We start from the raw sequence: 15,609 nt of genomic DNA on the forward strand, positions 1-15,609 counted from the left end.
GCCAAGCCCCTTATGAGACTTGTGTCCTCTGTCAGAAAAATAGCTAGCAAAAACTTCTGCACTTCGTGCCATCTCTTGCTCATCCACACGGCAGTTATTTTTACATGTGTTAACTCCAGGTCAGGAGAGCAATGTTTTGTTTTGTTTTGTTTTCCCTTCTTAGGTCTGCATTTAAATGTTTATTTCAGATTGCCTTGATATGATCATATTTTAAAGGGCTAGACTGATGAGCTGTATTTTCCCAAGTCTCTCTGAGTCTCAAATTGCCATTGGTGCCTGAAACAAGTCAAGTTACTTGAGCTTGTTTTCCCCTTTCCATACAAGCTCCCATCTCTTGCTTCCCCATCGCCCCTTGGACATCTCTCCCAGGCCACCGGTGCAGAGCTCGGGATTCTTTCTGACCTGCCAAGCATGGCCGATCAGGTTTCCTACCAGCTGCCATCGCCATGCAGAGGCTCCCAGAGCAAGAGAGAAGCCCCCGTGCCATGCTGGGGCCGTCATGGGTCCCTGTCGCCAGCTGTACACCCATGTCACCCGTACACCCGTGTCACATCTCTGCCAAGGTGCAGCTGGGAGCTGGGGGGTCACACCACGCTCTGAGCTGTGGCTGCTGAGACTCATGGGAAGGCTGCATCTTTCCAACGCCTTCCCCCACTTACATACCATGCTCCAAGATATGGTTTTGAAAAACCTACACATTTTTTTTCCTTTTTAAAATATTTCTTGTAATAGTAAGCCATTTTTATTCTTAACTGAAGACATTAAAACATCAACGTCTTCCAAAGGCAATGTTATTTTTTAAACTTGTTGGTTTTTGTGTGTCTCTTAAAAATCCACAAACCAAGATAAACCAGATTATCTGTAGAGAAAACAGGATTGCTGTAACTACATGAAAGGATTTCTGAGTTAAGCCCATGATTTTTGAGAGATGAGAGCTGCCATAAAATAGAATACAAATTCATTAAAATATGACTGTGGATTTAAAATTACATCTTTTAAATAAAAAAGAGACCAACCACAGATAGTTGGGAGAGGAGCTTACAATTGTTAATTCAGTTTAAGCTAATTCCCCTGGAGCTATGTTCACATTCAGTAAATAATAACCAAGGTGTTTACTGGCTGAAGGGTTCACCAAAAGAGTGAATTTGACATTACTTTTCCAGAGCACTCTTGCAGAGCCATTTTTAAATTTAGAATCACTAATGCTTCTGTGGGAAGTCAGCCGCTACATTCCCCAAGGTAGGAAACAGAAATTACATTGAGACACGTGTGTTTAAGTCAAAGCGGCTCCTATTTTTAAAATTAAACACTCAAAATATACTATTCTATATAAATTATTAATCAAATAGAAATAATTTGCTGCTGACATTGAATTATTCAGTGCTTAAGTGAACAAATGCATTTGATGAAATCTTACTTGTTCGTGAAAAATTTGCAAGCATGAATGACAGCTCAGTAGATGTAGATCTTTTGTAACCAGATTACTTGTTCATCAAGAATTACTAGAATGCCTTTGACTGCTAAGACCATAGAATGTGTAAAAATCTAGCTTACCTGCTATTTGTGATTCTTGTTGTTCTGTGTATACCCATAGCTGAATTCCTTTTCATTTATCTTCTCACTTATTTCTAACTTTCACAAATGGGTGGGAAGTCCAGAAAGCAAGGTCTAGTAAAGAATGTTTGTCTGTTAAAAATAAACACATTCACATATTGAAAATGTTGTGGTAGCATTTACATAAACATTAAGCTTGGCTGAAGCAAATTTAATAAAACTTCAGTTCTGGTTTGCTCTTCAAGTGTTGTCATACCTGTCTAACACTTGTGGGCAGCTTTTACTGGTTTGCTCTTAAAGTGGGTTTTGTGAATCATTGTGGGCCAGGGCATATTTTGAGAGCCCCCACTAAACGTATCATAATGGCAAACAACAGTTGCCACGCTCTTAGCAACAAAAGAAAGGAAAAGCAGGGTAACTCACATTATTTGAAATAATTGGTGATTCTGGTTTTGTTCCTGGATATGGTCATCAAGCATTTCCTATTACAGAATACACAGCGATGCAACCTGATCCCTTCCAATTTACTGCATCTAAAATGTCACCCAGTATGGAGAGACTCCCATCAGCTGTAATGGGCAGGGAATGACAGGACGTGTGAAAAGACAAGAATAACCCTGAGCCGCAGCAAATTCTATACCAAAAGCTCCTGGAGGACTAAGGATGAAAGATTTCATTAGACTTAAATGTGCTAATGAAATGGCTTAATGTTGTTACTGTGAATGTCATCTACCAAATTCTGTGACAAGGAACGTTTTTCAGTGCCTGAATGGAAAAAATATTACAGTTCACATGCACAATATATTATCGAAATCTGATACGTTAAAGATAAAGTTCAAGTCTAAATAATGATTCATGCCAAAAATTTCAGCCAACCCACTTCAGCCTTTTTTTTTTAGTACTTTAGCTCTGTCTTGTGTCAGAAATTTAAGATGACTGCAGAGAATTTAAATATGTTTGAAAACTAAGCTTGACTTCAAATCAGTGTTAGGTTTACTGAGAAATGGGGATTTTGTAAAAGATATTATAAATCTGTGGCTCTCTCCTACTGAGTTTTTGTTCATGTTAAACTCATTCTGAATAGACAGCTTTGACCTTTCATGCCGATAATATCAGCGTCTGTGTATGTCGGGAGGTCTGTGCCAAACATTATAGTCCTTATAATAAAATGTTCTACAAATGAACAAAAAGGCAAGTGTTATAAATAGGAAATTAGCACCACCTTTCCTCTGTCTTGTTGCTTTAATATTTCTGTTAACACTAAACTAATATGTAGAACACCTTCCTGAGATGAAAAGGGGAACAAACTTCTAATGGCATTACTAAGGATTTGATATAAAATTCAGAAGCTTTGTAAGGGCAATAAATATTTTTAATTAGTAATTGGTTTTTTGTTCTTGTTCTTAAATGAAAGAACTGTGCATTTTAGAATAGAGACTAATCTTGTAAAACTTTATTTAAAAAAAAATAAGTTTTTATTTTTATTGAAACATAAATCAACCAAGCCATGCAACTGCCGATTTCCTTCTTTGTGAAGCCACCTGTTTTTTGTAATGAAAAATCTTAGTCTCAGTCTCTGGAAATGTTTTTCTGGGCTGGCCATTCAGGTCCCCTTGCAGGAAGGAGGCAGGTGGGTGCTGGCTGAAGCTGGTGACATTCACGGTGGCTGCTGCTGAGTGAGGGACTGGGGAATGAGCCACACCTTGGGAAACCCATTGAAGTTTCATCTGGCTGTGTTGTGAAAAATGAATAATGCAGTGAAATGTACAAATGTCTCCATTACAATAGTTTGGGGTATTTATAAATGTATAACAACTCTCCAACCAAATGAGAACGTCTCTAAAATTACCTGAAGTTGTTCAGCATGCTTGTTTTCCAAATTATGTGAAATTCCAGTCCACATTTCTGAGGGACTAATGAAGAGATCAGGTTTCCTCCAAATGACTTGTTGTAGATAAAGTATCCTGAAAGCAAAAGGATGCAGGAAAAACTGAGGATTTCTAGTGATTTTATTCTGTTAGGCTTTCTGTTGTAATGTCGGTGCTCAATCCATTGTACTTTGTTGCTGGGCTGTGGATTTTTTTTATTCTCATTCTTATGCTTTGACTAATGCCTGCATCCACTACAGGCTACTTTTTCAGTGCACAAATAGAACAAACCTAACTTATACCTACAAATAATTTAGGTTTGCATGAATCTGTTGACCCTGTTACCATCCTTCTGGATCATTCCTATGTGTTCTGACAATGCTATAGCTTCATTGGTGGCTTCGGGACCCAAATCGCTGAGTTTAATTCCACAAGAAATGTCACATAGTATGTGCTGTGTTCAAGGTGATCTTGATGTCATGTTTATATTGAGAAAGAAAACTACTGGTATCCAGGGAAAGTTATTGGCAATTTTTCCTCAGAAAGGTGCAAGCTGAGATGTTGTCTAGTATTGGAAGCAGTAATCTTTAGCTTGATTTTACGGGCATACAAACTACTTCAGTTTATTTTTGAAGGTAATGATGGTCATTGGAATCACTCAAACAGTGACTGGCAAGTCCCTTTGGATGTTGGTTATCATGAGGTTAATGAGTGTGGTGAGGGTGAGGTTCAAAGCCTGTTGAACGCTCAGGAGAGGAAAATAGCTTCGTGAACAAAAAGGCAAAAGCCTCATCTGCTGACCCTGTAGCTAATGTGCTTATCAAACAAGGTTGTACCAAAGTTAGACAAAACCAAAAAAAAAAGGGGTGAGGTGGGGTGGGATTTCATTTGCAAGAGAGCTTAGCTCCAACAGCTGTGCTGGAGCAGACAGGCTCTCCAGGGTACCCGCTGGTCCCTGCAGAGCTATTCTGTGGCTCCTCCAAAGGGTGGGATTCCTGCCCAGCCAAGGTGTGTTGCTGCTGTCTGTCAGCACTCTCGGATGATGTCATTTCCCGCCACGCTCGAATAAGCATTCCTGAAACTCTGGCTCTGAGGACAGTATTGTACTGAGTTGCTATCTGGCATCTAAACATGGTGTGTGTCCCCAGAGGTTGCAGACAGCCATTCCGTAACCAGAATTCAGAGATGTCACAAGTGGCTGAACAAACAAATATCACTAGTTAATGGTTAAACTCTCAATTTACTAAGGCATTTGTTACTAGTTTGCAAAAGAGATCAAACAACCGTGAATCATAACCTTGGCTACTAATTAAATCCTTTATTCCCTTCCCTCATCGCAGAAGCATTTAATCATGGGCAATCAGGACAGCCTGTTGTGTGGAATTAGATTTTACAGCATAAGCAGAAAGCAGCTTACTGTAAGGTTTCCTACTGGAGCTGGAAATGGGAAGGAATAAAATGAGAATATTAACTTTCTCTCCTGGCGTGGAAGTTTGTGTTAGCACCGAACAATGATTGATGTAAAGTAGCTGCATTGGAAAATCATTTTGGTGGTATACTTTTGTTATTTCACTGAATGGCGAATATAATTTTTATTATCTGGCTGTCTTGCTTATAGATGAGACTCGTCATCCTGATAGAGAATGAGGGATTTGGTGTGCTTTACTTGTGGACGTCTGTCCCAAGGAAAAATATTTTACTCAGAAATAATGGACTGTGAAGAATGCACCAGAGGAAATGAGGCATAAACCAAAATACTACAAGCAGTTTTACAGCAATTGGCATTTATTTCTATTTGTCATAAGATGTTTTTGTGTGCATTTACGTATAGGATGTATAGCTGCACGACAGTTACACTTTGATACCTTTGATATTTAAGAGCAAATTAAGCAGTGTTTACCTTTCTGGCCTCCATCTCTGTGAAGCAGAACTTAAAGACTCCAAACACTTTATTTTCTTTATGTTTTGGGGAAGTTGTCCTTGTCCCTAGTAGCAGAGTGATGCAGCAAAAGCTCACAGAACGGGGATACCATGAAGTAGCATGAGGCTAACTCCATTCAGCGGGCCTGGATCCAAATAGGCAGCCTTCCCAGTTAGGAGGAGTGAATTTACATTTTTGTAACATGAACCATGATCTTTTAGTCAGATTTGCACAAGCAGAGACCTGGAGACAGTCTCTCTGAGCATCTCAGTAAGGTATTAAGAGGGAAGGTCCTTCCTATACAGATCCAACTACAGATTCATGGATTAGTGCATAATTATTGAGGCACAGTCACGTTATGTAAATGCACTTAGAGTCTTAACAATCTGTAGGCCTGTGGTGAAAAGCTGCACATTACTAGTTTGAAAAACGAGCATATTTCACACTGTATCTGGAGAAGGCAATCTTTTCTTGACATCATTGCTGAATCTGAACAATTTCTGTAAGAAAAAACAACTACCTGACCGGCAGTACCTACAAGTAAAAAATGTGAGGTTTTTTTGGTTCTGTCTTTGGTTTTGCAGAAAGGTATTTTCCAACTAAAAAGTGTGAGTAGAAAGGGAATGACCCAGCTACACTTGCCGTGCTGTTCAGAGGACAGGCATCCACCATTTGTACATGCAGAATGCTGGCGGAAGTTTGTCCTGAGAAAATACACGAATACTCACTAAAATTCCAGGTTGGGTTAACTAAAGAGGCTTGAGTGATACCACACTGTACCACACCAAAGACTCAAACTTGTACAGAACTTAAACATAATTTTTCCATCCCATAGTGAGCGTGAATGCTGTGAGGGTCAGTACAGACAGAAGGCACTGCCTATTGACATCTCAATATGTCTGCCTGTCAGAATTATTAATACTAATTTTATAAAGATAAAAAATCTGGAATATTTAACTCTGCTTTTACTGCCGATTCTCCAAAGCCATCCCTAGAAGTCCATTTGGGATGAGAGTTGGAAATACTACATGCTCAAGCATTTAAAAGGGAAAGAAATTATGTGCAATGATGTCATTCAAACACGTTGTGATAAGGGTAATAGAATGAGCAAGCAGAATAAATCATTGGAACAGCTTAAATGTTTCATTTGATGTTTTAACACTAAGAAGAAAAATCTATCATTTTTGCAAGCTTTGAAAAAATTAATAGACCTGTTGCTCTTAATGAACTGTTTAAAAATGTCAGATACTATAAAAATCAGTTCAAGTAAAAAGAGCAAATTACTAGATTTTAATTCTGTTTTAAATTCATATGCTTGTGCATGAAGAGGGGAAAATACTTGTTTAAAGACATTTCAGATTATTTTGTCTTTATATAAACTTCCAGTTCAGTTTGGGGATACATATGTAATGTAGATGTTGCATCCAGCTACCCCAGGAACATTTTGATTTTTTTGGTAGTCATTAATTCAAAAATCTTTAAAGTGTTTGTTTGTTTGTTTGGGTTTTTTAAAATAGTTTTTGAAAAACAAGTTTGTGTAAGTGAAGAAACATTGTACAGGACTTGGGGGTAGGAGGAGATCACCCCCCCAACCCAAACTGAATTTCTGGAGTGACCATGTATAAAAGCTGGGCATGGCTGAATATGCAGAAAGTTGATAGCTTTGTGTGTGAGTGTGGAAATGAAACTGGGCAAGATTGGTGGAGGTTTGCTTAGACATAGGAAGAGGTTATGCAGACACCTCTTTTTCTATGAAATGTATGCAAACCCAGCATAGGTCAGATAAAATCCTGGATTTTTATAGCCACCTTGGAAGGTGGGGAAGGTCAACATAACAGTGTGTTGTGCTCCCAGACTGAATCGCAGCTCCTTACATTATACATTCACATGTTATTGAAGCATTTACTGCAGGCTGCTTTATTTATTGTCTGGTTGGAGATGCTCCTTCACCCCACTCACCTCCCTTGTTTTCCCCACAGGCTGCGAGAACACCACCGTGCTGCAATTAAGGTGATTCGTAGGATGCAGTATTTCGTGGCAAAGAAAAAGTTTCAGGTAAGTTGTGAATAGAAAGTTCATTTTCTAAGTAAACCCTTTTGTTCTCCTGATTCATTGTTTCTTTTAGAAACTTAAGAGAGACTAACACAATTCATTTCAGTAATAATGAGCTACACCCGCTATTCTCTTCCTCCTTCAATAGGGTGGTTGTTTAGCAGAAGGTTATTCAACTGTGGGCACACTGGAAATAGGCTAAACTCCTGAAATGCAGTCTGAATTAAAATGTTATTTTCTGCTAATGGACTTGACCCTTAACCCTGTGTTATCGCTGTCTCTTTCTCGCAGTGCAAACATTCTCATATGTCTCCATTAATTCTGAGCTGTATGTTACTCTCATGCCGAGTCAGTAGGATTAGAGATTAAAATACTAGCTCAGCCTTGTTTCAGTCTCTCACTCAATGATAATGAAGTCCTGATAAGAAACTGGGGTGGAAATTTGTTAGTGTATTGGAAGATTTCTCCTTCCTTTTCCCTTCTCCCCTCTGTGCGGATAAATCTCCTTCCCAGTTTGTGAGATACTGGTTCTCTTTACCCCTCTAGCCCTGACTGACATACATCTCCTGTGTGCCGCTTCACTTGCTGTGATGTTACAATACCATAAGCATCTAACAGTAGCTAATTAACCTTGTTGCCTTGTCTGAATAAAAAATTCTGAGTGCACACTTTCTAAGAATGCGGTTTCTAAATCGATTTCATTAATCCAGTAAAAATACATGTGTTGACAGCCTTCACCTTGATTTAAAAGAGGTGAATATATATATATAAGAAATATATTACTTTACTTAAAATGAATTAATAAGGGACAATCCCTGGAGAACAGGCTTCACAACCGAAAATGCAAAGAAACAGAGAGGCTTAACTGCCTACATCCATTTACATATATGACCTCAGCACTAGTGCTTGTGACAGGCTAAAATGTTTTCCTAACCTTAATTTATACCCCCAAAAAAAGGGGAATGTCCTTTTTCCTTCAAATATTTCGAGGGTGCAAAGTTTGGGATCAAAACAAAGATGATGATGATGATGATGATGACGATGACGACGACTTCAGAAGTGTGATTCTGAGTTCCTCATTGAGATTTAGAAGCACTGCCTGAATTCTTTAGCAATTTTCTACGTTGCATCTTTTTATTTTTGCTAAAATTCATGAGCTAATTTATGGCTTAGGTTGACTGACCTTTTCAGAAATTTGATTATGTGTGATGTATTCAGACTGTTCACCATTAAGGCAGAAATCTCCCATGTCTGGGGATTTCTCGGAGGTAGCACTTTCAGAAAGTTTTTTCTAGCACATTTCACCTGTTACTCTTATTGGACTAATATTAAGACAGACTGGACTACTTGAAAATAATTTCTGTAGCCATTTTGTTGCTCCTTAACACTTGCTGGCTAGCACTTTTAACTTGGCAAGGGACATGACCCATTCCAGTGCTGTGTCCACAGCTGTTCAGTGAAAAACTGTCCAAATGTGGACAGTTACCTTAAACTTTAATTTATTCTCATTCTAAAACCTAATTGTGATCCTTTGCTCTATGGTAATTACTGAATCATTGCTCTCACAAAGTTATATCATAAAATATTTGCCCTGTTATTAACTAAACTGCTTAAAACCAAGAAATCTACCTATTATATATCTACCTCCCAAGTGGTATTTGTCTAAAACAGATTTTGAAAATGCCTAAACACAACATTATCCACCTGGCAACTGAACGAAACTCCCCTGTGGCAGATGACTTGATAGAAGCTGAAAAAGCATTTGACTGAATAGAATGGGACTATTCAGTTCATACTTAAAACTTGTTTGCACTCAGTATCCTGGTTGCTAATCTGGCTTCTCAGTTGTACTCTCACTTTCACATCTGCAAAAGACCTGGTCCTGGCCATCTACAAAATGCCTCAACAAGGTTGTCTCTCATCCTTCGTTAGTAGCCTTTCTCCTTCCTGAGATACCGATATAAGCTGTTATTAAAGAACTAAAAATGTCAGTTAAGCTGAAGTGAAATGTAGCTGAAGTCGCTCCTGTTTCTGTCAGAAGCAGGATCTTCCAGTAGGAAGGTATAGGGGATATCTGATACTTCTCCATAATTTCTGAACACAGGTTATGACCGAGTTTAAAAATTTGGAGAGCACCAATGGTAAAGTTTTCAAAAGCACCTAAGTAACTTAATGCACAAAGTCACCTTGAAATTCAAGCCATAAGGTACTTTTTGAAAATCTCTCCCGTAATTAAGAGATAACCACTGTCATTATTCTTTCCTCACGTTTTTTAAATCTGCTTTCTTCTATTGTATGCACATAAAATACTCATAAGAAGTTAAAATGTTTAAATAAGTGCCAAGTAATGACTCTACAGTTTCTAGTAACTAGTCCAACATAATATCTGAAATTAAGGTAAAGCAGAAGGTGCATTTTGAAATTTAACTCTCAGCCTTTAAGAGGTCTGCGTAGCTGTTTTCTGATAGATATTTGCCTTCTAATATTTTTGTGTTTACATGAAATGTATCTTCCTAAAAGAAAATTCAGGTATTTTCTTCTGTAGCTATTGAAAAAAACCTGAATAATTTCAGGTGAAGTTCGTTGGTTATGCTTAAAATAAGCTGGAACATAAGTAGTTGCAAGACCAGCACTTAAAAGGAGTATTTTTTAGAGATGCATCTGAAGCTTTTGTGGAGGGGAAGCATGGGAAGAAGGAGAGGAAGAGGAAAATTTTGCAAAGTAGGTCCCAGCATGAAGCCGGTATGGTTTTTAAACTATACCAGCTGTTTGCAGGATACACCTGTATGCCTAAATTTGTATAGATAGGGGTTTGGGTTTTTTTAAGAGCTTAATTAATAACAGGTGGTGATGGCACCACAAGGATAAAAGTGAGTTAGAAAGGAGACACTTCCTGCTTAAAAGTAAATAAATAAATAAAGAGAAGCTAAACAGGGATACAAAGAAATTTCAAAAGACGTGAAAAGCAATTATGTGTGAAGCGTCACACATGGGCATCATTTCCTCTTTTAAAGAAGGGGAGAAGTTTATGGGCTATTTTAAAGTCCATGTTTGAATGCAGTCCATATGATGATGTCCATGTAAGAACCCAATATAATATTATAAAGAATTAATACCTTTTTTTTTAATGGATGTGTTTATTCTCTTGTAAAGTCTGTAGGACTGTTTCAAATTGTGTAGGAAGGATCATCTTCTACTAGGAGTCAAGACAAGTCCTGTGCATCAGTTAAGGTGAATGGCTCATGGTTAAGGAAGGATTCTGTAGTACTTAGAAATTAATTTATCTTTTATATTAGTTATAAATCAAATGTCTTGGGTACAGTCTAACCCTACAGCTGAATTTCAGAAAGAAAATCACTGTACTCAGTTATTCCACTAGCTGGATTCATGAATAAATAATCTTTGTCTTTCCCTTAGGAAAGTTTCTAAATGTCTTAAGACTTACACACATGGATACAACTGTGTTATCTCTCACAGATCCAAGGACCAGGGATTTGGTCTGATTTACCATTGTCATTTTGAAATAGGTTTTTTTCCTCTTCCCACAGAAATTCTTCCTGTTGAGTAAATCAGTTTCCTTCTAAAAAATGTTTTTAACTTGTGTTATGTTTTTCACCATGGCAAATATTCTATACACAGTGTGAACTAAAAATACAGGTTGGAGTTCCATTGATGACCTGAGTAACTGTTGCCTGGTTTATTACAATTCCACTGGAAAATCTTGCATTTATAGTCTTAATCATTCATCTTCTTATGTAATTCATTTGTCATGGTATGAATCCCGAATTGTGTGTGTAATCTTTTCTAATCTCTGTACTGGGCTGTGCCAAACAATGTGGTTCAAAGTGTCCTGTGCTTCAAAGGATGTTCTACCCATTTTATTTGACTGATATTTGTTTACATTTCCCAGAAATACCCCTTGTACAGATTCCCCTCTCCCTTTCCTGGGTCTGCCTCCCTGCGCATGCAATCGTGCACATTTAATATTTGACATTGGCTTTTGTGCCTTTTGCAAACTCTCATGTATGATGGGGCATCATTTAAGAAGATTTTTGCCATGAGTATTGTTTAATTAGCAGAGGGGCAAAAGTAAAAAAGTAGTTAAAGAAAGCTGTGGGCCTGGCTTCTACTTTTGTTCTATCAATACCCATCTATGCCTACTGGAGGTTTTTTTCCTTTTACAAAACTAGTATGTTGTCATCATTAAGAGCATTTTCTCTAGAAATATCAGCTTTCAATATGAAGTAATTACAGAATAATCAGTACTGACTATTAATACCCTGTCCTACTCAGAAATTAAACTTCATTCATAAATTCTATTTACTCCAAGTTTTCAGGTCTTGTTTTAGAGAGAAAGAAGCAGCCTAGTAAATGAAAAACAGGCAGGGACATACCTCCTCTTTCTACTGTCAGACACCTGCATCAGAGTACGAGGACAGCAGGGGAAAGCTTGGCATCTCTGTTCTTACCGAACAGCTTTTCTGAACCTGAAGTTTTCAAGCTGATATTGCAGATTTCCCTCTTGCTTATTTATAGTACAAAAATAATCCAAGAATACTTCTTTTTTTTTTTTTTTTAATATCATTATGTTTACAGTACTAGTCCATGGAAAGACTTATGGGCTTATGCCATCGTTGAATCATATTTCTTTCTTTGTGGATGTTAGTTATGATTTATATGTGTATAAGCAGTCGGGGTTCTTGAGAATTCTTCTTTGGTTAGATTGAAGCAATTCCCATTCCTGTTTAGCCTCCACTAGGGAGTATCTCACATTCACTCAAGCTTTGCAGTTGGCTTTGGGGAATCTGGCAGACTGAAATATAATTTGTTTGATGAAGTGATATTATTAAAGTGACTGATATTGTTAAAGTAGCAATTATAAAGTAATGATTCCTAAAATGCAGGAGCTACCTCCCAGGCAGGGGCAGGGGACTGCATGAAGGTGCCATAGCCTGGTTTTTATATGGTATCCCACTTTCCTTTGGCTTAAAAAAAGAAGGTATCTGGGGTATGGAACTGAGGAAAACCTGCAGCATATGAAATAAGGTTAAGCAGTGCAGAGACATCTCCTACTGAAGTGCAGGTGACAAAATATTTCTGAGACCTCAAATGGGATGCAGATTCTGGTATGTTAGAAGCTACCACTGTAAATTCTTTTCCTTGTTCTCGAAAGATGCAAAAAAGGAAAAGTTGCAACTCGGTGTTACCAAGGTTTTAACCAACCCTTGAAAATTATATACACAGTATCCATAGACAGCATAATCAATGAGTCAGAAATACAGAATCACAGAATAAGTTGGAAGGGACCTTCAAAGGTCACCTAGTCCAACCCCCCTGCAATGAGCAGAGACATCTTCAACTAAATCAGCTTGCTCAGAGCCCTGTCCAGCCTGGCCTTGAATGTCTCCAGGGATGAGGCATCTACCACCTCTCTGGGCAACCTGTGCCAGTGCTTCACCACCCTCATTGTAAAAAATCTGTTCTGCATGGCCAGTCTGAATCTCCCCTCTTTTATTTTAAAACTATTACTCCTTGAAAGACACTTGGACCTGCAGTAATAAAAAGGTGGATGAAATCAGAACTGTCATGATTACTCCTCAAAAAATGTATGACCATAGCAACAATAAAAATATTTCAAATGTTTACACAGTGCTAAAAGGGTTTGAAAGAACTTACTGTCTACTCTTGGAAAAAATCGATATTGCCACAGACTATTCCTACATCCTTGTGGCTTAAAGGCATGGTTTTTTGTTTTTTATTTTACAGCAAGCCAGAAAGCCCTATGATGTCCGAGATGTTATTGAGCAGTATTCTCAGGGTCACCTCAACCTGATGGTGCGAATCAAGGAGTTACAGAGGAGGTATGTCAGTAAAGTTCGGTGTCTGTATCTGTAAACAGCAGCAGAGAGATACTTGTAAATAAGTCAGTGATTGGGACCGGGAATCAAAAGCTGAGAGGATTACGCATGTCATGTTGGTAGGACTGTGCAAAGTTGCAGAATATAAAATGGCGTTCAAGTAAAGTTTTTACACGGGAAGGAAAAGGCAAAGAGCTTAAAAATCTGATGGCTGGAACTTAAACTTTTCATTATACTTACATGTTCAGTCCCTTCAGTCTCTGCTAGCTTTGACTATACACTGTAATCCCTATATGTTTGGGACTGTATTATACGTGAAATACTGTCACCTGCTGTGGTGGAATTGCATTTAAGAGCAAACTAAGAGTGATAGATGCAACAAGTAAGCGGTGGAAGAACAAGGAAAAGAAGAAACAATGCTGTTTGTGTGGAAAAGCAAGGGGCACAGTAACACTTCACAGTGCTTAAAGAAGCTAAAGACCAATCTAAATCTAATCTCATTTTGTTTAGTTTCGTTTTGTTTTTTATTTCAAGCTATTCTTAGCCCAAAGCAACTTACAGGCCAAACCAGAACTACTTGAACTTCGCTTTGCTTGTTTGTGAAGAGGTCTTTCCCCTCCAGCTACAGAAGGGGAAGATGCTGGTTCAGGCTGATACAATAAAAACTAAAAATGATTCTTTTTGTTTTATAGGTTGGACCAATCCATAGGGAAGCCATCTCTTTTTATCTCTGTCTCAGGTAAGTTAATGTGAAGTATGTGTCTAAAGTTAATTTGCTGAAGATGTAATTAATGGAAAATACTTGTTAAAATACTTCTTATTTTGTTGCCAAACTTTTAAACAGTGCCAACCAGTTGCGGTCTGAAGTTTAGGCAACCACAATAATATTTAATCATCAACAACTTTAAAATAGGGTTGTTCTTATTTAGATATTTAAAGCACCTACTTTCACTGAAGTTTTCAAAATGTTGGCTCTAATCTCTCCAAGACTTACCATATTTTCAATAAAATTGTATGCAATGATTACAGAGTTCTTACGAAATAAGTAATACTCACATAGAGCTTCAATACCTTTGAAAAGAGACTGGAAAAGGAGCAGGAAGTACTAAGTTTGTTTGGGGGTCTGACTAATCAAAACTCTCTGTTAATGTAATTTTTCAGTATTGTCCATACAGTATTGGGGGAACGGGGAGAAGAAGGATAAAATGTTACCAAATGCATTGTTCAAATTGGCCGTAGAGTCTTTTGCATAGTGGCAGATTTTTTTTAATGGCAATTAAAACATATTAACTAAATTGGGAACAGTTTTGTTCTCCTAGGTTAAAACATAAAACTAAGTTTGAAAGTGCCTTAAACATAAGGGCTCTTAAAAGTCATGGCATGGGTAATGCTATAAAAAGAAACAAAAAGCCTTTTTAAGCAATAGAACTACCCTGGCAAAGGTGTTCAGTTACACTGTGTTGGTGGGCTAGTTAAACACACCCTTTTGTGGCTTGCTGCTATTTTGTTATACTACCATATATTAATTTGAAAATGTTTCTTGTTCCACAGAAAAAAGCAAAGATCGAGGGAATAACACGATTGGTGCCAGGCTGAACAGAGTAGAGGACAAGGTAAGCCTCAGTTCATCTGGCAGTGAATAGGGATACGGTCTGTGATGGAACAGTGCTTGTTTCATAGGATGTGGGGAAAAATTCAGTTTAAAATAGAGTTGAATTTGAACCTAGCTTTTCCAGGTGTTGGAGTTTAATTTTTGTTGTGGATTGCACTTCTGGTTCTTTCTTGTCGTTTTAACAGAATAAGAAAAAAACAGACTTTAATTGATTTCAGTCTCTTTTGGGACTCACTTGGGTTTTGATTCTTAGTTGTATATATTACACATGTCTCAATGCTCTACTTCCTTCCTCCACAATAGATAAAAGGCTCCGTTCCTTTAATACCTCAATATTTTACACTCCCTAAGATTTCCCTTTGATCCTTGCTCTGTTGTTTATATAACTCCACCTACAATTCCCTAGAGAGAGCGAGAGCAAACCTTGTTCTGTCCTGGTTTTCATTCATTATGACAAATGGATTTTCTTCTTTCAAGCGACGTGAAGCCAGAAAAAAATCAGAATAGTTCTATAATCTCAAATTAACAGTTAAGTGCTTTGTAACCCTTTATTTCAATAGTCACAAGCTGGCTGTGCTTGAAAAATTAGATGACAGGTAGAGGTTATGTAGTCATTAGAAAATATACATTTGCCTGTATTGGTATTGAGCAAAGAATGGGAGAGTTAAGGGAAATGGTTTGAAGCCTTTACTGGTCTCTTATAGTGATTTGGTGAGGGGGTGAAAGAATTCCTTTACCTTAGGA

At 37.8% G+C, this 15,609-nt stretch overlaps 1 protein-coding gene across 3 annotated transcripts in view; it reads left to right on the plus strand.

Moving 5' to 3' along the window:
- Positions 1–15,609, plus strand: part of KCNQ1 (potassium voltage-gated channel subfamily Q member 1) — a 353,917-nt gene that overhangs the window by 234,263 nt on the left and 104,045 nt on the right. For all 3 annotated transcript variants that reach the window (XM_082057566.1, XM_082057567.1, XM_082057568.1), the window contains 4 exons: positions 7,323–7,398; positions 13,162–13,256; positions 13,946–13,992; positions 14,805–14,866. In XM_082057566.1, the coding sequence (XP_081913692.1) occupies positions 7,323–7,398; positions 13,162–13,256; positions 13,946–13,992; positions 14,805–14,866 (280 nt within the window). The remainder of the gene's footprint in view (positions 1–7,322; positions 7,399–13,161; positions 13,257–13,945; positions 13,993–14,804; positions 14,867–15,609) is intronic.

This window comes from Streptopelia decaocto (assembly GCF_964273445.1).
Source record: "Streptopelia decaocto genome assembly, chromosome: 7".
NCBI lineage: Eukaryota > Metazoa > Chordata > Aves > Columbiformes > Columbidae > Streptopelia > Streptopelia decaocto.